Here is a 24102-nt window from a genome sequence, read left to right as displayed (position 1 = left end):
AAATGTTATCGTTCAAATTACTTTCAATCATTCAAAAGATTTGTGATTAAAAATTAAAAAAACGTAAAACAAAGAAAAATTTAAAGACTATAAAAAAGTTATCAACACAACATTTATTGTATTGCTAATCTATAAAAATTTTGTTTCATAAATAATTAAGTATTTATCCTCCTCAAATGTTGACAGTTTTGATTTTAAAAAAATTAGGCAACAAATAAGAGAAATATATAAATATGATACAATAATAAAACCACATGTATAAAAGTTATAAAGTAAAATAAAATGAATAATTGAATGTTTTTGAGAGTGGGTAAAAATGTAATCGGCGGCTCGTAGGAAATTCGGAGAACGTCAGGAGATATCCTGCAGGACGTCGGCCCACGACGAGGTAAGGGTGAGTAGCGGGGAAAGGGTGAATAGTGAGGGGGCGCGAGTGGCATTAGAGGGGAAAGACCGCTCGTGAGAGAGAGAGAGAGAGAGAGAGAGAGAGAGAGAGAGAGAGAGAGAGAGAGAGAGTGAAAGAGAGAAGGGGAAAGAGGCGCCGGCATAGCAACAGAAAGTCCGCTTTGGAACGAACAACCAAGCAGCTCTGGTGCTGCTAACCATAGAGCGTATATATGCTGGCTGTGCAACAGAAAAGTGAGCTAGGGGTATAACAGAAGGGTAAGTAGAGAGAGGGTATGTGCGTGTGGGGGCTGCAAGGGGTAGAGAAAAGTGAGAGAACATCAGGGGTGGAAAGGTTTGAGTCAAGAGAGATAGAAAGAGAAGTGAGTGAGAGAGTGAACGTATTGATCGTGTCGCACGGGGGTGGAGCAATCACCGCCGCCGTCGACCGACTAGCTCTCTGGTCTGCCAAGCCAACCCCTGCTTCGAAGAGAAACGAAGAGGGAAATTGACTAGAACGAGACCAAAAGAATGGATAAAGATAGAAAATTAGTCTTATGCCACCTGATGGTTTGTCTTATATACTTTTATAGTTGAAATTAATCTTTTGCGAAAATTACTTCGTGATTTAAAGTAATTAAATGAAATAATTGAATCGAAAAAAATAATAATAAAACAAAAAAAAAAAATGAAAAAAATTTTTGGGAAATAGTTTTTGTTTTTTTTGGAAGAAAAAGAGGATAAAAGTAAAAAGGTTAGGAAGGATGAACCTCAGTAAAAATAAAATGACAATATTTTGGGGATGAAATAATAGGATATATTTATGAAATTTTTTTAGTTGAATTGAGAGTCAATTTGGTGGATTGGATGTGAAAGTAAGTGAGGCAAGAGATGACAAGCAAACTACTGTGGAGCTGGAGGCGGGAGTGGTGCACAATCCACTCAGCTGATGTCTGAGCGCGAACCAGGGGTTGTCGACTCGTATATACTCTATGCCTCGCTGCTATGCGAGAGAGTCAAGAGACCACCACTACCACCACCACCTACTTTACCACCCGATTATAGCAAGATGTATGTGTGTAAATGAGAAAAATGTTCCAACTTATGAGTTTAGTTGACTGATACTCAGATGTTAGAAATTCAATTAAATGAATTAATTATCAATAAGGTAATATTTTATAATTCTCGAGAAAAAAATCAAAATCAAAGTAACTTGTACAAGTTTCCAGATTTTTTTCCGTAAGAGAAAACCGTTTGTGAATTGCATCTTGATCAAGTGTTTATTAACAAATAAACATTAAGTGGAGACTCAATTTTCCCTGTGGGCATTAATGGTAAAAATAATTTTCAAATTCACAAAATTTATTCCTCAAATATTTAAATTAAAAAAATGGAAACAAAAAAATTAATTTAATAATATTAAAATATATTAATCTCCAAAATAATATTTACTTTAAACAAACAAACAAATCTATAATTTAATTATAACTATTTGAATACATTTAAGTTCATTTTTATAAAAAAAATTTTGTTAAAATAATTCAAACTTTTAAAATGAATAAATTTATTAGAAATATGAATATTATTACAGCATAGATTAATAAAAAATATTTCAACAAATTCGACTATTTGAATAAACAATTGAAATTTGAATAGAAATAAAAATGGACAGCTCTGTTAAAATTAGGTTAGGTAGAATTAAAAAGAAAAAGAGGATAAATAAAGTGGATAAAAAGTGAGCATAAGGAGTGTCAATAAAGGAGTATACAAGTTATCACAATGTTCATGCTTGTTTCTAAGTTTCAAAACTACGTCTGACTCTAGTTATCTTCTTCTACACCGTTTTTTCCCCCTTAATATCGCTCTAACCCCTGTCGACGTCACCCTCCCCACCCATTTTTACTATGCACTCGTTTTTTTTCTACCCCTGCACTCATTCACTCTGACCCAGCGTCGGCATGCAGCCGCCCCGCAATAATCCGTTACAAGGATTATTTACGGCGACTAGAGATAGAGGGATGGGATGAGATAGAATTTCTCTAAATTGAAACCATTTTGAATTTTATTCCCAGCTCTGTTCACTATCTATATGAAATCTATTAATTTGTCAGAGCGAAGGGTAGACACAAAGGGAAAATAATTCGTTATTACGTGCTTCTGGCCTCTGTTTACTTCGCTGAGAGTACGAACTTGCCTCAAATGCTTGAATGGTATGCAAGTGCAGATGAGGGAGAGAGCATCTAGATGGGTGACAGTGGGTATACAAGAGGCTAAATGCACGAAACTAACGCATGTAATGCTTGCCTTCACGTCATAAACCTCCAATATTATGTGGTGCATATGTGGTTGATATTTGTTCGTCATGCGGAAGGTCTAGTAGGTCCACAATTGTCTGGTATATTCTACGTGACCCTAAGATTTTAATAGTTTAAGCTCTTAAGGAATTAATTAAATTTTAACCTAAATTAAACGTATCATTCCTACTATTTTTTCCATCTCAAACTTGAAAAAAACTCTTTTTCAATAAATTAATTTTCTCTATCATTCCCCCAATTATTTTATTTCAATCATTGAGATTGATTAATTAATTTATTGTTTTAAAAAAAATGATTTCAAGATAAAATTAAATTTTTCCTTTAATGCACTCATTCATTTTTGTTCAATTACTTCTACTATTTTGTCTGGTAAATATAATTACAAAAACAAAAAAAAGGATAAAAGTCAATTTAAACCAATCAAAGCGACTTTGATAAGTTGACATTCTGGTTAATAAATAATGCATTAGTACTCAACTAAAACTAAAATGACATTAAAAATATATTATAAAAGAAAGTAAAGACAAATAAAAATTATTAAACTTTCTATAAGGCAATTTAAATCTTAATAATAATAATAATAATAATAAATATTAATTAAAAATGCACAATAATACTTGAAAATATGAATAGAAAAGGAAAGAAATAATAGTGATAAAAAAATAAAAAATTAGTCATTGAATATAGGTGGCTACAATAGATATAAAGTAGAAGATAATTTAAAGTTAAAGGATCTGTAAGTAAATTTGTCTTTTAAATATTCACAGCGTAAGTACCTGGCGTGTCGCTAATGGCTCCTCGGTATCGAGCAATTAACGAGATTTGAATTTTAAAAAAATCCCCGTCATCGACTCGTCCATCATGTCTACTGGTTAGTCTCATTGTACAAGGGCCGTTTATCATCATTAGTCGTAGAAGGTACAAATAAAATTCTTTCAAGGGGCTCTGCCAAGGCCAATTGAGCCAAATCGACAGACTTTGATTGTCTTTCAGGAGTAGAAAAAAAAAAATAAAAACTGAAAAGGTCAACGACTGATATAAATTAGACTTTTTTCCAGACATACCAGGTCGAAAATAAGCCTAAGAAGAGTCTTGAAATCGTCGAAGAGTCGTCGGTCAGGCATCAGTCCAAGTCGCATTTAAATCACCCAAAGCTCGATCAGACTTCTCGTCTCTTGATTATGACAAGATGCTTTTTTCATTTTTAACTCAACCCAAAAATACTTTAATATTCAAAATCATCATATCTACAAGGTAAAGAGTCACGTTAGGAATCCATTTCTAAACCTTTATATAGAATAAAACTGTAACTGTTTTTCTGTCGACTATGTATTCAGGAGTTTAACTGTTTAAAACTTTGGCTCTGGGTTAAAAATACATTGAATCCCAATGAATCTCACTTTTTTTCTCTTCTCGTAATCTTTGTTTTTTGTACGACAAATATCTAGATATCGTCTATCGATTAACCTGAATTTAACAGCTGAATTAGATAACATACATTTTAATGTTAATCATAAAGTAATTAGTTACGAATAAAAAATATCTTTCTTATGACAGCAAAATGAGTGCAGAATGAGTATTATTAATCAATAAGTAATCTAACTTATTTATTAATACAAATGAATGAGTGTACATTTGATGAATATTTTAAAATATCTGTTGACAAGAAAAATATAAAATAGTTTCAATGGATGAAGATCTAAATTTTTTGAAGCAGAAAAGGAAGAAATTCAGCTAAAGGTTATATTATCTTGATGCCTTTTAATGAAATTCTTTGTTAATGAATAAAATATTCGGTGAAACATTTTGTTACGGCTGTTTTTTATTTCTGAATAAAACATAATCAGTTAAATCAGTTAAGTTAACTGATTTTTTTCACGAAACAAAATTAATTCCCTCTAACAATACCGGTTAAGAAAGAGAAAATGAATAATTTTCATGCAACTTACATTGTTGCTTATGCCTCGAGGATTCCATGAGGATCATTTGCTCATGTTTGTGCCACGCGGCGTCGGTTGTGTCCGTGCCTGCGATATTGCGTGCGCCTGCAGAGGGTGGCTGAACGCCCCCGCGGCCTCCACCGGCGCCGCCATACTCCATGTCAGCGGACCCACTTTTTGCTGCCTTTGGCAGATCTTCGAGACTCACAACATGGGGCTCTTCAGGCCCTCCTCCACTTTCTTTACACTTTTCTAATTATTCCCTTTTTTTAAAGCTACACCCGCCACCTGGGCGAGTACAATTCCCTTTACGATTCTTAATTTATTCCCAATCACTTGTTTGACGATTTTAAAGTCCGATTAATATTTTTTAAATTTGATGATTTCGTCAATGATTTACTTCGTCGCGGAAATAACTTCCTTCGACGATACCTCCGGCCACGGCCTTCGCCCTCCCGCACAGCTTTTGCTTGCATACGAACTAAATAGCTCTTATTTACAGGATTCAGGGAGTAATCAAGTCTTCCTCACGTCCTCAAACAGAGAGTCTTCTCAAAAGTCTGTAAACAAATTTTTTTTTCATTAGTTTTATTTTCATTATTTTTGTTTGAAATTTGTCAAACATATTTTCTGAGATAGATATCAGTCAAAAATCATGTTTATTGTAGATAATTGTTATTAATTTATCTTTTAATTAAATTAAATTATTCATTTATCCTAAATTTGATAAGCATATTATTCAATTATTTAACGTTCTCTCAAAATAATTACATTAAATATTAAATTATTGTATAAAAAATAAAATTTTACTGAAAATATAAATTTACAGAATAAAATTACATTTTACTTATGAATGATAAGCTATTTAGAGTTAGGTTTCATAAATTTATATAAATATAATAAATTCAATAATATTGGAAAATTTACCATACACAAATTAAGAAATGCAATGATAAAATAATGAAGATTTTAAATTTAGGTTGAATATTTCAAGTACATAAAACAAGAGTTTCATGAGATATAATTAATTGTTCATCTGATTAATGTTTTTTTGGACAACATTTTGGAACCATTCATCATATTTTTAATAGATTCAAATATTCCGACATTATGTAATAAGTAATAAAAAAAATATAAATCATGGTGTGCATCAGTATTCTTCTTATATAAAACTAATTTGCGAACATTAAAAATTGTACCTTTTAAAAAAAAAAAAATAATTGATCAACATTTTAGTTACTTTTATTTTCATCCCAACAAAGTTTGGATTTATTTTAAATCAAAGTTAACGACAGAAATCATGGAAAAAATGCATTATATGTAAAAAGGTCGAATGTACGTCACGTTAAAGATACTAAGAATAAAATTTGTGACCGTAGTAATGCATCAGGGATGCCTTGAAATAGAGCCGGGTCACTTCGCAGATCGATGCACAGCAAGTCGCATCGTACAGGCATATAAAATCAAGAGAGAGAGAGAGAGAGAGAGAGAGAGAGAGATAAACCGAAGTAAACCCATACCCAGTTGTCTGTTTATCTATCTTTAGAGTGAACAACGAAAAGTGAAGATGACTTTGGTAAGTAAAGTATCAACTGAAGAGTAATTTAGTGAGATACATCATGTATAATAATATATCATAAGACATTTTCCAAATCTGTCAAATAGTAAATGAGAATCACGAACTTCAGTGTTAAATAATCGCAATCGTAAGCGGATCATCTTGATGTGTGCGCCTATAACTCGACGAGTTCCGGCAATTTCGTCATTTCTTCGAACACCGATCGAATACTAATTCCGAGTATGGTATTATCGAACTATCATTCAAATAATATAAATCATTTTTTACCAATACCAGGTTGCAAATAAATTATTTATTTAATTTTTGATCGAGATAATCGATAATCATTTTTTATTTTCAATGATATTCAGTTTAAAAATTCAATCATAAGTTACAATCACTTGATAGATGATTTTTTTATCATGAAAATTCCAGTTAATATCCAGCAAGTAATGATAACTAAATTTTATTATTTTTGAATTTACTGGACTGCTTATGAAATAAATAACTCAACAAAGAATTTGAGATGTAAATTTGAAGAAATAGAAAAATAGTTTAAATGTTTTATCCTTTTAGAGAAACGAGTATTTAACTGTAATCATAAAAAAATGAAATATTTTTTCAATGGCAAATATGTTGATAAAACATTTATTAGAAACAAATGTGTATTATATAATTTTCGTTAACGAGCTAAGAAACAGTTTCAAATTAAGTATATTGACCTGATAATAATAAAAATATCTAAATAATAGTATTAATGATAATAACAGTACCACTGAATGATAAAAAAGCTAACTCGATATTTTCGTGACGAAAACAATTTGTATCATTGAATTATAATACTAGATCTAGATGCTAAAGTTTTTGTTCAAGATAAAAGATATCATTTTTTCTTTTTTCATCAAAACGAAACTGTTAACACCTCAATTACGTATGTATACATCAAAACTGATAAGAAAAAATAACGATACAAATATCGAAATGTGCCGGTACTTATTTCAACTGAATATAATTGTTCATTTTTTCTTCCCCAAATTATGATTATTTTCTGTAATAAATAAAAGGTAAACAGGAAGTTTATGGACGAGAAAAACATTTTTACCAAGTAATAATAAATAATGAAGACGGAGAAAAGGGTTGAAGGTCCAAAAGACAGCTGTGCATTTTTGGGATAGTGTTTACGCATGTGCACCTTCAGCCCGCCATTGTCCAGGACAGCTGGTTGCTTTTTTGGCACATATTTTTTTTTCATCGCCCTTCGTAAACATTTGCAAACGCCTAAAATCACTATCGACATCTCTAAACATATACTCAAGTGCTTCTTAATTGCCTGACTCATTATTATTAACATAGGATATTGATTTCAATCTGTCCAGGTGAATCGAACATATTGTTTGTTGTGGTTACGAATAAAAAAACCAGGTGTAGCTCTACTATTATTATTCAATAAATTACCAATTAATCAATAGCAAAAGAGGCCAATCAAAATATACTAAATTCAAATAAAAGATATATTTTAAAAAAATAAATACATGAATTTCGATAAGTTTTTTTTATATAAATCATACAAAAGAATATTAAAAAAGTATCATCAATAAATTACTTCTATAAATACTTTAACAATGAAACAATAATTTTTTCTGTAAAGAATTTACAGATTTAGTTTATAAATGTGACCAATTTTAATTTATTTAAATAAAACGTAATGAAAATAATCTAAAGGGAAATAACGCTTGAATGAATTCATTTATTGTATTCAAAAATAAAACTATTTGTCTAGAACTTAATATATTTTATTAAATATTGAAATAATTGATTATTAGTCAATAAATATCATTGACAATGAATGAAATTTATTTAAAACGTAATGAATGTTGAAAAGGAAATATAAATCTTGAATGTTCATTGTTCATAAAGAAATTGATAGCTGATGCATAAATCTTAGTATTAAAAAGGAAAATCTATTTTTTACTTTTTCTTTGTATAAATAATGTTTAATATTTTTATCAATAACAAAATGAAATATATATTTTAATTTAATTATTAGGAACAACAATTTTACAAATAAACAGGTATTATTTAGCTATTAGTATTTATAATAATTTCGAAATAATAAAGACATAAAAAATCATTTTTGCAATGATATAAAATTAGTTTAATGGAGTTGGACGGAGGACATCATTAAAATTAACATAAAATTTTTTAACTAATGCTCGAAGAAAAAAGTATGTTAACCCATTATATAGAAAATTCTATATATTGTAAACAATTAGTTAAATTATTTGGCAGCTATATCAGACGGTTCGTAAAATTATATTTATATATATATATATACTGAAATTTTACTGATTGGGCTTTTCATACCAACCCTAGTAAACTTTTTTAGTCAATTAAAATCATAATAAATGCTATAATAAACTTTATGCTGTAATAGGTTAATATGACGTACGTTCACCTATCTAATTATTCCAGATAAGCTAGATACGACATTAAAAGCAATTTTTAAAAAAAATATCACTTGACGTATTTTCCGTAAATAATTGAGATCGTATCACACTGACTAATTTTTTCATAATTGTTTAAAAAAAAACTTTTGTTCATGGAATTCGTTCAATCCAATCTAATCTATATTTACAATACACCGAAAACAGACCATATATCTATCACTCTTTCCAAGAATATTAAAACATTTAATCTTTAAATAAAAATCAATTGATAGAAAAAAGTGATAAAGCTCAGTAGTATAGTCAATATAACTAATATGGTCTTGAACTATTTATTGAGTATTTTTATCATCACTGTCTGCTACTATAAAACATCAATTATTTATTCATCTGGTTGTTAGCTTATAACCAAATAGACTATCATTATTATCGAAATTATTGAAAACTAAGACAAGTTTAATACCAAGCGATTATTGACATTCCCATTAGGACGCACCAAATGGCGAAACTTTTATGTTCTGCTTAGGCGCCGTTGACAACTGGGACAGAAGACGGTAGATATATTTGAATTTCTAAGAAATACTTAAAGACGTAAAATAAACGTATATTGAAGTTGAAGTGACTAATGATTATTGACGTTTTCGAGTATGTCAACGTATGTTTGTGAGTTTGACGAAAAAACAATGAATATAAGCCAACAAAAATATGTACGGTTGGATCTCCACATGTCAAAGAAGGTCGTAGATCTCAAAGCACGCGACTATGCCAACAAGGAGTAACGCAAATGAGAGAGAAAGAGAGACTAGTCTGGGTGTATACATAGGAGTCACTTATTATTAGCAGCAACTGACGTTTCCGTTTAGCCTCGTGAACGCGGAGAGAGAAAAAGAGAAGGCAAAAGCAAGGTGGTTTCACCTTAATATTATCTTCTTCACTGCTTGTTAAGTGACTTCTGACCCTTTGACTATCTTTCTCAGACACGTTTATCGGTTTTACGATCTCTATTCACGCAAATCGAAGGTCGTTGATTCGTTGTAGAATTCTGCTAATATCCAATAGTTGCAGCAGGTGTCATGCGGGTTGTAATCCAAACTTCAGATACACTTTTTTACTCGTTTTTAATAATATTTTTTTCAACACGTACGTATTTCACCGTCTAAGAATGCTTGGTAAAAACTACATTTTTATTACCCTTTTTGTTAATGATCCATTCAAAAACTTATGGAAAACGAAATACTTTAAAAGAACAAATAAAAATACTGATAAGCCAAAGGAGAATGATCTCATTGATTAATTGAAAAACAATTTTTTTTTTGTAAAAAATTTAAGTACTATGACATTTAAATAAATAAATATATATTTATACATATATTAATAATAAACAATGTGAATAAAATTGAAGACAAACAATTTATTGTTACAAATTTATAATTGAAAAAGATGTTTTAGTTACTTAATTTAGGTATTCTATATTCATTTTTTCTTTGAAATAAAACATAACCGTAATAAAGAAAATGTTTTTAAATAAAATATAAAAAAATTTGTTATACCATTATAATTCCAATAAATAAAAGCTTTTAAAACATGGTTTTTAAACGGGATACTTCGTGTCCTCTTAGATATAGTAAGAATAAAATAAAATGATACTTTTAAAATATTTAATAGTTAAAGGGGGAAATCTCAAATTATAGCATTTTTTTTGTGATTTACTCGTACCCAAAATATTGAAAAAAAATATTGAAAAAAAATCATTTGAGAGATTTAAATGACTAATTGAGGTCCTGGTAAATAGCCCAAGGCATTGGATATCCTAAGTAAACATTGGAATGATTGATAATGTCTTAAATGTCATGAATGAAGGAAAAAAAACGTAAACCTGTTCGATTACGCGTTGTTATTACATTTGTGTAAATTGCAAGGTTGAAAGTCAAAGATGTGCTGACAGTTTAGTTGATGAATGAACTGCAAGATTAGATATATATATATATATATATATACATATTTGTAAGTGTAGAAGTAATTTACGAATGTACGATAGTTCTTGTTATTCATAGTGATTGGGAAATCCCTACTGACTTCTACGAATCGCTGACAATCTTTGATAAACTCCGTTTTTATAATGCACATAGATAAAACGACGAAAAGCAGTAGTGTAAGAGAAAAAAGCTACTTTGTCCAATTTACAAAAAGAATGAAAAACGATTAACATCCATCTAAAAGATTGTCGGGTAGTTTAAAAGAATGGAATAAAGAATTTTGAAGCTCTTATCTAGGAGATCGTTGCGTCATCAAGAAAAAATGACTTCCGGGATAGAAAAAATTGCCTGTTTTTGCTAATACGTCAAAAATTATTAAATTTTTTGGCTAAAAATGAATGTTTATTCAATAAAATGCAACTTTACATTTATTCATTTTTGTTCGATTTTATTTAGAAATTGATAAAAGGAAATTTTATCAATATCATGTATGTTTTTGATCATTAAAAAATTTAGAAAAACGATGAATAGATAATTTTATTGATTATTCCCGAGAAATGCAAATTTTAGCATACATTTCATGGAATAGATTCTCAACATTAGTCATTTTCTAAGAACAAGTAACATGCAGAATTAGACTTGTCATTAATGTAAAAAATAAAGTAATAAATAAATTTTATTCAATATTTTAAACATTAACTGCAGAATATATTCATGAAAGAGTGGGTTTTACTGCTCTATAAAAAGCAGTTACGAGTAGAAAATGGCGTTATCTGTCAATTTTGAGGTTAGATTTAACAGAGTCTTAAGCTTTACTCAGTTCATTCGTGATAAAATGTTTATATTTATAACTTCATAAAATATTTCTTATTAATTTCTTAATCAATTTTATATCAAAAATAATATTTTTGATAATTTTTTAATTATGGTTATATTCGTGTATACATACACGTAAGTAGGTGATGATAGAAAAATTGGCAAACTATTCAGGTCGTTCGTTCGATTTTTGAAATTAGAGCAATTGAGTCCCGCCAAACTGTCGCCAATCGGGAGTTTATCGATTTTAATAGCTTTGTGAAGCAACGAGTTTATAAAATATATCTAAAAGATAAAACTCAAATATTGAAAAAATAAAAGATAGTAAATGAAGAAATTGTACCTGAGTAAATGACGAAATTCCAGTGAAAATAATTTTGTAAAAAATCCTTCATTTATTACCGGGTTAAAAAACTTTTATTTTCACATATAAAATAAGTAAATAAACATCACTGTATGCACACACTCATAACTCTTTTCAGTGAACACAAGATTGATTGATCTCAACTACGACACAAAAATGACACTCGTGAGATCCACAACTCTTGTATGCTCACACGTGGACACTAACACTTTTTGAAGTTGCTTAAATGTAAAATTTCCTTGGAGTTTCATTAAAGATACAGCCGATTTTTTATTAAATAACATTATGCCATTAACACCAAACATAGCTGCTGGGCGACATATCGTGACGATATAATACTTGCGCCTGTAAAAAACGGGTCGTAATTATCTTCACGAATTTTTATCAAACACTAAAAAATTTTCAACTACTTCGTACCCACTATTTATCAGCTTATTTAATCACTAGCCCACCTTTTGTTCACTTCACATAATTTTCCTAGGTGTTTTTAAAACATACACAGCACACTTGACAATTTTTTTTTTTCATCTCCAACCTCTTGTACAACACTAAAATAACTTATTTCCGTGGAGAGTGAGATGTGGATTGCCTCGGTTTGTTGTTGTAGTTTATTTGTAGTGATTGGTAGGTAGAAGTGAATCAGGTTATGGGTATCGAAACAATACTAGCATGCTCTTCTGCGTGTGACTTGACAACGATCACGTGGTACACAGTCGTCGCGTCCCTGCTGGTGAACACTGACAGCAAGTAGCCTGATGCCACTTTCACCGGTGCAGAATGATAGCTATTAGCGAGATACTTGGATGTTGATCTGTCAAATGTTGATCAACTTTTTTGGGCAGCACCGTTTATCTGTTAAAAAATATTGATAATTTATTAAAGAATGGTGATAAAAAGAGTAAGATGACGAGGGTTTTCGTTTGCGACGCTACGCACGAAAGCATCGGACACCCCCGCGGCGGTGCTGCAGTGAACTCGCCCGCCAAAGGGTCAAAAGCACCGCGGCAAAATAACAACAAAACGGAGAAGCAAGAAGACGTTAGACTCACGGCGTTCTTCTGGCCTCTACTGCTTCTTCCTTCACAACTGCCCGTATCTCTTGGTCACTTTCTTTCTCTCTCCCACACTCACTCTCTCACTCTTGCTTACAGCAGCCTCGTTTTCAAATCAAACTCCGCTCGGGTCGTCGTCTACTCTTGGCTTGCTTGGTTCAGCCCTGCAAACATTCGATGCGTACTTTTTCGTGTTAACTTGGACGTGTTTGGTGAGTTTCCTTTTGTATTATGATGCTGATGTTGCTGGATAACTTGCTGTTGTTGCTTGCGCGAGCACACGTATTCATATACACACAAGGGGCTCTCTCGTCGTGCATTCACCTCTCTATGTACCGCGTCGCCGACACGGTCGGACGAACTTCCCTCGCACCACACCAATGCGCGCAATCATATAACGTCGTCACTATTTTGTACGGACTCACTTTATTGTATCAAATGTATTAGTTCAACAGCCACCTTGCGAAATTTATCGAGTGTCGTCCGCAAGACACGCGACTGCTATTCGTCAGATAAAAAAATGCCACGAGCGCTCACGAAACACGAGGAACTGCACGCCCTAACCGCGGGCACACCGCATCGCTTTCTCGGGCAAACATGGAGCTACATCCATGTGGATTAGTTCCACTAATATCCACATTCCTGACGCCGGCGCTGATGTCACACGTTACTGCCCATTGTTGCCAACTTTACGGTGCTTTGCTTGACGACAAGCATTTTCTTATATTTTTAATCTGATATTTATTCTAAAATGTTGAAAATAATTTTTTTTAAATAATAAAATTATTATTTATGATTTTTAGAGTACTCTATTAATTATTTATTATTTTTTAAAGACTTTGTTCTTTATTTGTATCATATCAATTTGTGCCATACAAATTCGACATTTCAATCTAAACACTAGTGCCATCTTTAAATTTATGGGCATGCGTCAAATCGCAGCGCTAATAATTAAACTGGTTGTTTTTCATTTAAAAAAAAAAACTGTGTAACAAGGTTCTACAATAAATAAACTGTATAATGATAGATATATTTATTTATTCTCGTGAAAATAATTCAATAGATGATCAAACATATGTATAAATATTCCACATTTTGCCTATTGTTTACTAATTTTAATAGAGATTTGATCATTTGAAGTTTCATTCTCATTTGTTATGAGTATTAAAGTTAGTAACAAATACATGGTTAAATAGAGAGTTTTTATTTTTTCAAGATATCAAAAAGGTAGATAAATATGGTTTATTTTTAATAGAAAGTTTATTTATATATTCTAAAGAACGAAAAAAAAAAAAATGAGTACCATTAGAATAATTAAATTTTATGAAAATAATGAAATCGATGTTTAAAAAAAATTATTTCATGATATAAAAAATAACACGCAATACCAATAGAGCGCGTTAAAAGGTTTAGTGTTATTCTTCTGCGTACGTCAGCTTCTATGAAATCCATATGACGTAAACATAACGTCAGTGTCCTGAGTCAACTGTCAAATAATATAATTACGACTTAATTTTTACAGTAAAAAGGTCATCACTGAAAAAAAATAATTTTTAACACAAATGTTGATGTTTTTTATTTTTCAAAGAGAAAGCTTACTGAAAAAAATGTTCAACACGTTTCCTCTGTTCACTTGAAAATATGTCAACGATTACATTGACAATAGTGAATATCTTGAAATATTTACTATTTACATTCATCTAAAATAAATTCATATGAAATATATACTCTAAGAAATGAACAATTATTTCTCCTTTGGTTACCACATTTTTTTTCTACCATCAATTTCTGATTGCGGCTTCCGTATAATTAATCATTTTTAATCAAAAAACATTAATATCATCTGATTAAATATTCCAATAATATTTAATTTCTTTTAGAGTATTATATTTTATTTTCAATCACTGAACAGCACGTAATTTATCAACTAGCGTAGCTCATACGTTATTGTTTCATTTAAAATAAAAACAGACTAAGAGGAGATATTTAACTTCTACCACGGTAATTTCCTCCTCTTCCTCCACGAAAAGATCTTCCACCCGAGTGCTTTCCTCTGTTGGGTCGAGACTTGTGAGTAGAATTGAATGAGCCAAATGATTTTCCTCGACCACGCCAGCCAGAATCTCGTGAAAATGAATCTTCATTCATAATTGTAACATCATCATGAGAATTATCAATCATGATGGGACTTCGTTCACGACTTCTATCATGTCTACTCTCATGATAATTGTCTTGATGATCTAATTTATGTCGATAATCCGAAGAAAATTCTTCAGGACTATAGCTTCTGTGACTTGATCCACGATGCATTGAAAAATTGTCACCCCTGCGTATTGAATGTCTATGAAAATCTCGTGAATCATGATCTTGATGTGGCATACGTTCAAGACTGTGATTACGTTCATTACGATCTTGAGGTGGAGGTGACAAACCTCGATGTAAGGATCGTTTTTGTAAAGAATTGTTCAAACTTTGTCTTAAATCAACAATTTGACGTGATTTTGATCCATAATCATATGGATCTCCAATGTTTCCATCCAAACGATCCATAATTGTCCGTTTTTCCTCACGCTGAGGTTGAAGTTCACCAGGACATACTTGAACGCAAAAATCAGCAGTTTCAATGTATGTTTGAGTCATTTGATGTATTCCTATACTGGATTCAGTTTGGCAATATTTCTGATGCGTTTCTATAGGCTGTTTAACTTCTTCAGTAGGTTTTTCAAGAAACTCTTCCCATATAATTTTATTCTTATTCCTATGTAGCAAAATTGAATTTGATCTGCACTCGGATGATTCGTCATAATTTATTTCTTTATTTGGATCAAAGAAAAATCGACCTTGAGCCTTTAATCTTGGATCATCATCTTTTAATTCTCGCAAGGCTTTCTCACAGTTTCGTAAAATTTCAGGTTTAAATCCTAAGGCCCAAAAAAAATAAATTATTTTTATATAGGATTTATCACATCATTCCACATTATTACAAACATTAATTGACGATATTCTTGTTCACTTATAAAATAATCACTTAATGATTTACTGCACTTTTCACTTGATTGAAAAATAATTGAAAAAATCTTACCTGGATATAAAACTGGAAGACTCGTATCTAAAGAATAAGAAAGATAATAAATTTTATTATTAATAAAATAACAATTACATTGATCCATAAAATAAGTAAAATTGAATTTAGAAAAGAAAATTTAATTTAATTCCCACCTTTTGCTGATACTGAAGCTTCTAATAAACTGGATAAACTCGTCTTTTCAAAAGGCTGTAATATTAGATTAATATTTATGTTAATTTCTTAAAAAATGAACTTGAAAAATAATTAACAATTAAAATAAATTTTATGGATAATATATAACAGATATTACTTTTGTATTTGATATAACAGGTGGTTCAGGTGTTTTTAGTCGTTCCCGTTGCATTGAAGATCCATTATATGAAACTTCTCGTTCAGAGTACACATGATGTCCCATATCAGATTGATTCCGATCAGGTTGTGAAGACGGTGATAGTTGCATCGGTGCTAAAGAATTTTGAGAGTTGTATATTATAGGTTGATCCACAGAAGGTGCTGGAACTGGTTGAGGGGAACGCATTGGAACTCCAGCATAGTCTGAATGAGGTTGATGCATTGATACTGGATTAGTTGGTTGATTGTACAATACAGGACCAGCTGAATATTCAGTCGGTCCCATTGAATGTACAGCCATTGATTCAAAGCTCATCGGAGGTCCTTGAGGAACATCATAAGACATGTACTGAGAAGATCCAGATGGTCCATGCATTGATAATGGTTCCGGATGAGGAATGTAATGTTGAGTAGGCGCATTCATTGATGTATGTAACGGTGGATTCATCATCATCGGAGGCTGTGGTTGTTGCATATTCCTCGGCACTGGTTGTTGATGCATATATCCTTGATTCATAGAGTCCGTTGGCATGAGATCTTCATTCCTAAACTGACGAGTAATCTCGTTGATAAAAGGAGAACGTTTCCTACGACGATCCGGAGATTTGCTGTAACTTCGATGTCTTGAATCTCCATGTCTTCCTATCGGCGAACGGCTCCATCGTGCTCGATGAAATCGTTCCATACTGCGGCTTCGACGACGTTCTCTTGATCTACTCCTTCGGCCAATAATCCTTTGATCACTGTGGAATTATTCTAAGGTCTAATTTACAAACACATTAAATGATCTTATTGCACTATACATTCAATGAAATATCTACTTTTATTTAGTTCATCAATCAATCGATAATAAAAATTCAAACAATACTAAAAAATCTTAAGTGAGTTTATTATAATAATTTCAAATAATTAAAATAATTTAGTTATTACAATTCTCACCGTTCCTCTAAACGTCTACGACGTTCCATACTAGATCTTCTTTCACGACGTTCGATACTTGCTCTTCGTTCCCAACTGAGTTTTCTGTGACGATCAATACTTCTTCGACGTTCAAGACTATTAAATGGACTTCGTATTCGATGGTGTGGACTAATTCTCATGATCCTTTCAGAGCTTCGTCGACGTCCAGGACTCGAACGAAAACGATCCCAACTTCTATGACGTTCTCTACTTCTACGCATTCGTTGATCGCGATCCATTTGCTTTTCATTCTCTATAATATCCACTTCTGTTCCCGGAGGAACAACTTTATCCGAATCCAATAAATTTTTTATCGCCTTTTGAGTTTCTGCTAACATTTTACTGTCGTTAATTTTTTTCGTACGTATCTTGTCGCGTTCGATGTCTTGTGAACTTTTAGATGGATCTCGACGCATTTCTTCACGTTTTCTGTCTTCACGCTTTCGATCTCTGTCACGATCTCGGTCCCGACTGATACGACCTCCTCGATGTTCTCGTCGACTACGATCCCTAGAATTCATCTATCAGTCATTGTTCTACTGGTAGTTTTGTAAACAAAAATTCTAAATAATTATTAAAATGACATTTTCAATCTTGTTCAAATTATAAATAATAAAATAAAAACAGTTTACAATATACAATATAAACCAAAAAATACCAAACACCGAAAAAGAATCAAATAATAACTATTAAAAAATAACTCTTGGCGATCTACCTAGTGCTTTCTTTCTTATTACGTTCTCGACTTTCTCGATTATCAAGATATTCCTCTTCAATATCTCCTTCTTCTTCACCAACCCAAGAATCAACAACATTTAATTCTTCCATAAAATCATCATTTAAACATTCATGAAACTTCTCATCAGGCATTTTTTTAATTCCTTCTATAGCTTCTTGCATTCCATCACTAGTGTTTTTCATTGATTTAGATCTCCTTGAGTTATCACCACCATCCCTTCCACTCGATGAATCATTCCTGTTGTTCTTACTCATCCTTGAGTAAACTTATTGATTATTTTTTCCAAAGTATTTTTCCCAACAAGTGTTAATCTGAACTCAGGAAGAATTCGTTGATGATTTATACAGTTAGTTAATAAAAATGATTATGACAAAGATAGATTAAAGATGAAGCTAAAAAAATGAAACAAATTAACTCTTTTACTTTCCATAATTAAATAAAATTAAATTTTATTTATCACCACTAATTCGGTAAAAAAACAACAACCATATCAACAAAAATTAAAGTCTACTAAAATTTTCTATAATTCACTATGCAATGTGTAGTTATTTCAGAAAAATGATTAAACTTTATAAGTTAGCAATTTAAAAAAGCTTAATCACTAAAGTTATAAGATGATCAAAAATATTTAGAAACAGAATTATTTTTTTTAGTTTAGAAAACAAGAATTAGAATATTGATCGACTACGGTTTACGTGGTAAATTGTATAAGATTATTATTTTTGTTGGTTAGTTTAATTCAGATGAAGGAACCACACAACTACATAGTCAAACGAAAAAATGAAAGTAGCGTTTCCTCTTTATTGCTGTGAACTATCAAGTCGTAATATCGGTATAACAGAGGAATTTCCACTGTTTACTTTACCATATGTACTACTTGATCAAAGTTTTTTATTATGTATTCTGTATTTGATTTTTTCCATGTTCAATCATGAATTATTTGTTTGTAATTTAAGCGGTAGTTGACTCTTTCTTAAAAGGTATTATGAATGAAATATACACAAAAAAATTATAAAATTTCATTAATATTTATTAATTGATCTTATTTAAGACTATTTTAAGTAGAAACACTCAATAACATAAGAAAATTTCACATCACGTACTCATCAAAAATTATTTAGGTTATGTTCATACTTGCTATTTTGTCCGCATGACGTCGCTGAATAATAAGCGACAACATGGGAAAATAAAAATTCAAACTCAAAAATTAATAAAAAAAATATTTAATCATTTTGCAGATGTCTAAATCTATTGTGTTTGTCACTGGAAATGCAAAAAAACTACAGGAAGTTGTTGCTATTTTGGGTAAAGAGTTCCCAAGAGAAGTGACTAGTAGATCAATTGATCTTCCTGAACTTCAAGGAGATTCTAGAAGCATTAGCATATCAAAATGTAAAGCGGCAATGGAAATAATCAAAGGTCCAGTTATTGTAGAAGACACATGTCTTTGTTTTAATGCTATGAAAGGTTTACCAGGACCTTACATTAAATATTTTTTAGAGAAATTAGGTCCAGAAGGGCTAGTAACTATGTTATCTGGTTGGGAAGATAAAAGTGCTGAGGCTATTTGTACTTTTGCTTATTCGTCAGGGAATCCAGAAGAAGAAATTATTTTATTTGAAGGAAAAACTCAAGGTACAATAGTAAGTCCACGAGGACCGGGAGATTTTGGATGGGATCCAATATTTCAGCCCAATGGATATCTTGAAACCTATGCAGAGCTTCCAAAGAGCGTAAAGAATGCTATTTCTCATCGAAGTAAAGCTCTAGAACAATTAAAAAATTATTTTATGCAGCATAAGAATGATAAATAATTCACTGCAACCAACCACTGATGATAATAAAAATATTTTTTTTTATTGTCTCTGGATATAAGTTTTAGAGTTATTTTTATCTTCACTCATACAAAAATATGTGATCTGGTAATTTTCCTTATCCCTGAAGGAGGAAAGAACTTTACTAAAAGATTATTTACATGTCTGTTTGTGGTTATTATACTTATAACAAAGATGAAAGAAAGCTGACTTGCTAAAAAGAAAAAAAATGATAGAATTATTCGGTTTGTGTTGCACTTTTGATCTTTGATATATAAATATAGTAAGGATGAATTTTTATCAAGTCATAATATTTGTTTATGTACAATTGACTTATCAATTTTTCTTTCATGTTGTAATATAAAATAATTGTAAACTCGTCTGGAATTCATATATGATAATTGAACCACAAAGATTACTATGCCTGAATTATTTATTTACTTATAATAAAATATTTACCATTAATCTATAATTTTATCACTAAAAAAATTTTATTGATCTTATTTGTTTGAAGAAAATGGAAATTCTCTCTTTTTTAAACATCAATAATCAATTTTCTGGAATTAAGAGATTTCTTAGAATACAAAAAAAAATGCTATTGTACCATTCGCATGATTTTTCATTGAGTATAAAAATTTAATCAAAATCAGAAAATGTTCTGAGGCAGAAAAAATAGATAAGATGATTAACACAATCATCATTCCAGATTATAATGAAGATGACAAGTTTCTTGATGAATTTAGAAAAAAAACAATCAATGACATCAGGATTAAAACATATTTAATATTTAATTGAAATTTTTTTATACAAATAAAATGTGAAGTAAATGCACAGACTACGGGGGTTATCACGATGATTAGAGGAAAGTGACTATCCTCCCGGGTTATCATCATCGGAAATGATGCGCAACCTTCTTTACATCTTTTTTATTTATTGTTCGGGAATACTTTTCTGCATTTCGGATTCGGTTCGTAGCTCACAGCTGCCAGTCGGTACGTTTAGAGCTATTATAAAAAGGAGAGGAGAGCCAGCCTGACACACCAGTTGTTCACAATGACTGGAAGGATTAAATACGTTCTCGGTAAGTAATTATTTAGATGCACTTGTCATTATATATTATAAATTTAAAGAGCATGTAAATAAAAGTACCAATTTAATTACTTTATTGAAGTCATACAATTGAATAAACATCGCTTTTAAAGTTGTTTTCGTTCATTCAAAATTTGAAATAATCATTCAAAAATTACTACTTTATTTATTTCTCAATTCATGATGTCTGTAAACATGTATAAATAAACAATAATGTAAGTAATTCTTTGATTATTGGCCTCACATCTTACTGCTTATTTTGCAATAATTTGATCTTAAAAAATTCCAACTCTTCTCGTTAGAATATAAAAGCTGATATTATTCAATCAGCTGCTGATTCTGAGAATTAGTCTCTCTATGAGTTCAAAATGATTGTCACTTACTATGAATTTATAATAATTGTCACATCGACTCATAGTTAGTCCTGGTTTTTAAATGATGTAGAGAGTATTCTCTTTTTGTTCTGATAAATTTTAACAGGTAAGCTCTTAAAAATAATTATTTATTCATGTATAAGTATGTATACATATATTTGAAAAACATTAACGATAGTTAATCTGCAGAATATGTGAGCTGTAAGTTTAAATACCAACGAGATGAAAGATGGAGAGATAATAATCAATTACCTGGAAGCTGATTATTTAGAGGCTGAATTACTGATTGGAAATTCAATAACCTAAATAAAGAGGTAGGTAACAACTGATGGGAACATTTGTTCCCAGTTCTAATGTTCTCTTTGGTTGTTACCACCAGAAACTATTCACGATGTCTGGATCAACTGTGATGTTCATATCAAGTCTTCTATAGGCGAGAAACATAATGAAACGATTATTAACATCATGATGTCACAAGGTCTACATCAACGGAGTTACTGACCTTAAAATTGAAACAATCATTTTTTATTTTATTCAAAGTAATTATGAATTCAATTTTATTCAAAGCTTCTATTATGAATAATTGTAGAAATAATTAAAAACAACGAATTGATCATCAAATAAAAACATTTTTCATTGCTATCACACAAGTTATTTATTATATTTCTTCTTACCTACTATCTTTTATAATAAACTCAATTTAATTAAATTTAATTAAAATCTTTATAATCGTAATAAATAATAAGTATTAGTCAATTTCTATTCACATATACCATAATTTACTGTAAAACTGTATTAAAAATTATAGTATTTAATTAGATATGTTTATTTATATAGAAAATAAGTGATGTTTTGATTTATAACATGATAGCTTTCTATTAAATTTATTTCTTTTTGATATATCAAATTAATTAATCTCTTTATTTTTATGAAACAATTGTGTGTTTTGGTTTTTAATTATAACTTTTTTGTTGATTGATTTTTGAAGACATATCCTTGTTACAGTTATCATTATTATCAGCAGTAGAGTTATTTTAAAATAGTACCAATAAAATGATATTGAGGCGCTGATTCAATTACAGATAAAATTATTTTTTAAAAAAGTGCATTAAGCACACAGTGCGCAAAGAAAACTATCAAAAATGCCGAGTCAAGAGATTCTTACAACAAAAGTTGTGGTTCATCCACTTGTCCTTTTAAGTGTAGTGGACCATTTTACTCGAATGGGAAAAATTGGATATCAAAAACGTGTAGTAGGTGTTTTACTTGGATCTTGGAGAGCTAAAGGAGTACTAGACGTGTCAAACAGTTTTGCAGGTTAGGATTTATACTGTTGCTTTTGTATTTGCCGATTAAACAAAGCATTTTCAAACATAATTTCCATATAATTATTTTCCGAAGCTTGTTCTGCTTTCATTAATATAAATCATCTACTTTTACGAGTAAACATCTTATAAGAGTTACATACTGTTTTTATTTTCAGTACCATTTGATGAAGATGACAAGGATAAATCTGTATGGTTTCTTGATCATGATTACCTTGAAAACATGTTCGGAATGTTCAAAAAAGTTAATGGTAATTTGAAGATAATTATGTTTTTCTTTTATATGACAATATAAAAATGATATTTCAAATATTAAGCAAATCAAAAATCAAATGAGTTTGTCAATTATTTTAGCTAGAGAAAAGGTAGTTGGTTGGTATCATACCGGTCCAAAACTCCATCAAAATGATGTGGCGATAAACGAATTAATTAGACGATATTGTCCAAATTCAGTTCTTGTTATCATTGATGCTAAACCAAAAGATTTAGGTCTTCCGACCGAAGCATATCATGTAGTTGAAGAAGTCCATGATGTAAGTAACATAAATTATGTAAACAAAATCTAATTTAATAAGAAATTAATAATTATTTAATCATCTTTAGGATGGATCACCAACATCAAAAACTTTTGAACACATCCCTAGTGAAATCGGAGCAGAAGAAGCTGAAGAAGTAGGAGTAGAGCATTTACTCAGAGACATCAAAGACACAACTGTGGGTACCCTTAGTCAAAGGATTACCAATCTATTGCTGGGATTAAAAGGCCTTCATGCTCAAATCCGGGAGATACGTGATTATTTGCTCCAGGTAAACTTTATTTAGCCGAAATATTTTATTTATTGTGACTTTACTAAATCTTTTATATTTAATTATAGGTTGGCAGTGGAAAACTTCCCATAAATCATCAAATTGTATATCAACTTCAAGATATCTTCAATTTATTACCTGATATGACACAAAATACTTTCGTAGATTCTTTATATGTTAAAACCAATGATCAAATGTTGGTAGTTTATTTAGCTGCTCTCGTAAGGTCTATTATTGCCTTGCATAATCTTATCAATAATAAATTAACAAATCGGGATGCGGAGAAAAAAGAAACAGATAAAAAAACAGAGACTAAAAAAGAAGAAAAAAAAGAAGAGGAAAAGAAAGATGAAAAAGAAAAATCTAAAACTAAGTGATCGTAACAAATTGTGAAATTTTTTGAAAAAAAAAATAACAATGATAATTAATATTATCGTATTTGTTTTGTAAATTTAATTATTAAAAAACAAGTGTTGCAAGTATAGCTGAATTTTCTATGAATATTACATTTAATGAATTAATTTCTAAATAGAGTCAGAGTAATATCTGGTTCAATGTATATTTCATAAAGTATTTTAGTTGTCATGAAATATTAATACTTAATTATTTAATTTACTCTATAATTCATCATTTATAACTTCTAAACAAATGATTATATTTTTAATTACTTATTGAGCTTTTATAATGAAATATACAAAAATAAGTAACCTAAAGAGGAAAAATAATT

The 24102-nt window shown here is 30.4% G+C and overlaps 4 protein-coding genes and 1 long non-coding RNA gene across 13 annotated transcripts in view; 3 read left to right on the top strand and 2 right to left on the bottom strand.

The window, feature by feature from the left end:
- mnb (minibrain) overlaps nt 1-13477 on the bottom strand; it is a 38198-nt gene extending 24721 nt beyond the window's left edge. Inside the window, exons 1-3 of one of the 2 annotated variants that reach the window (XM_035082603.1) lie at nt 12847-13477; nt 11777-12649; nt 4649-5199 (exon numbers count right to left, since the gene is read on the bottom strand). In XM_035082603.1, coding sequence (XP_034938494.1) covers nt 4649-4799 — 151 coding nt within the window. In that variant the 5' untranslated portion in view covers nt 4800-5199; nt 11777-12649; nt 12847-13477. Of the gene's footprint in view, nt 1-4648; nt 5200-11776 lie in introns of both variants that reach the window. The other variant, XM_035082604.1, reaches the window with a different exon arrangement.
- Nucleotides 13478-14719: 1242 nt separating this feature from the next.
- Nucleotides 14720-19082, bottom strand: LOC118066510 (serine/arginine repetitive matrix protein 2-like). 6 transcript variants are annotated; one of them, XM_035082592.1, is made up of 7 exons: nt 19070-19082; nt 17943-18277; nt 17207-17737; nt 16227-17010; nt 16069-16123; nt 15932-15958; nt 14720-15770 (listed from the first exon to the last, which is right to left on the bottom strand). In XM_035082592.1, exons 2-7 carry the CDS (start codon nt 18218-18220, stop codon nt 14836-14838), a joined length of 2610 nt encoding a protein of 869 aa, XP_034938483.1. In that variant the 5' UTR covers nt 18221-18277; nt 19070-19082; the 3' UTR covers nt 14720-14835. The 6 variants fall into 6 exon arrangements, with proteins under 6 accessions (XP_034938483.1, XP_034938482.1, XP_034938480.1 ...); XM_035082591.1 differs by lacking the exon at nt 19070-19082 and adding an exon at nt 18832-19045; XM_035082589.1 differs by lacking the exon at nt 19070-19082 and adding an exon at nt 18453-18785 and having other exon boundaries at nt 17943-18358.
- LOC118066511 (inosine triphosphate pyrophosphatase) lies at nt 18837-19836 on the top strand. Of its 2 annotated transcripts, none has more exons than XM_035082594.1 (2): nt 18837-18946; nt 19205-19836. In XM_035082594.1, the coding sequence occupies exon 2, from the start codon at nt 19205-19207 to the stop codon at nt 19778-19780; it is 576 nt and encodes a 191-aa protein (XP_034938485.1). In that variant the 5' UTR covers nt 18837-18946; the 3' UTR covers nt 19781-19836. The 2 variants fall into 2 exon arrangements, with proteins under 2 accessions (XP_034938485.1, XP_034938486.1); XM_035082595.1 differs by lacking the exon at nt 18837-18946 and adding an exon at nt 19023-19087.
- An 894-nt stretch (nt 19837-20730) lies between these two features.
- Nucleotides 20731-21873, top strand: LOC118066532 (uncharacterized). Of its 2 annotated transcripts, none has more exons than XR_004690262.1 (3): nt 20731-21084; nt 21172-21557; nt 21623-21873. It is a non-coding gene; the product is annotated as an uncharacterized lncRNA (long non-coding RNA). The 2 variants fall into 2 exon arrangements; XR_004690263.1 differs by having other exon boundaries at nt 20734-20861.
- Nucleotides 21874-22336: 463 nt separating this feature from the next.
- Rpn8 (regulatory particle non-ATPase 8) lies at nt 22337-23775 on the top strand. The gene is made up of 5 exons (XM_035082617.1): nt 22337-22560; nt 22727-22819; nt 22923-23101; nt 23172-23375; nt 23444-23775. Exons 1-5 carry the CDS (start codon nt 22386-22388, stop codon nt 23750-23752), a joined length of 960 nt encoding a protein of 319 aa, XP_034938508.1. The 5' UTR covers nt 22337-22385; the 3' UTR covers nt 23753-23775.
- The last annotated feature ends 327 nt before the right edge of the window (nt 23776-24102 follow it).

Source organism: Chelonus insularis, unplaced genomic scaffold (assembly GCF_013357705.1).
Source record: "Chelonus insularis isolate UGA/USDA-ARS -01 unplaced genomic scaffold, ASM1335770v1 contig_347_pilon, whole genome shotgun sequence".
NCBI lineage: Eukaryota > Metazoa > Arthropoda > Insecta > Hymenoptera > Braconidae > Chelonus > Chelonus insularis.
This window is presented reverse-complemented; position numbering and strand designations above follow the sequence as displayed.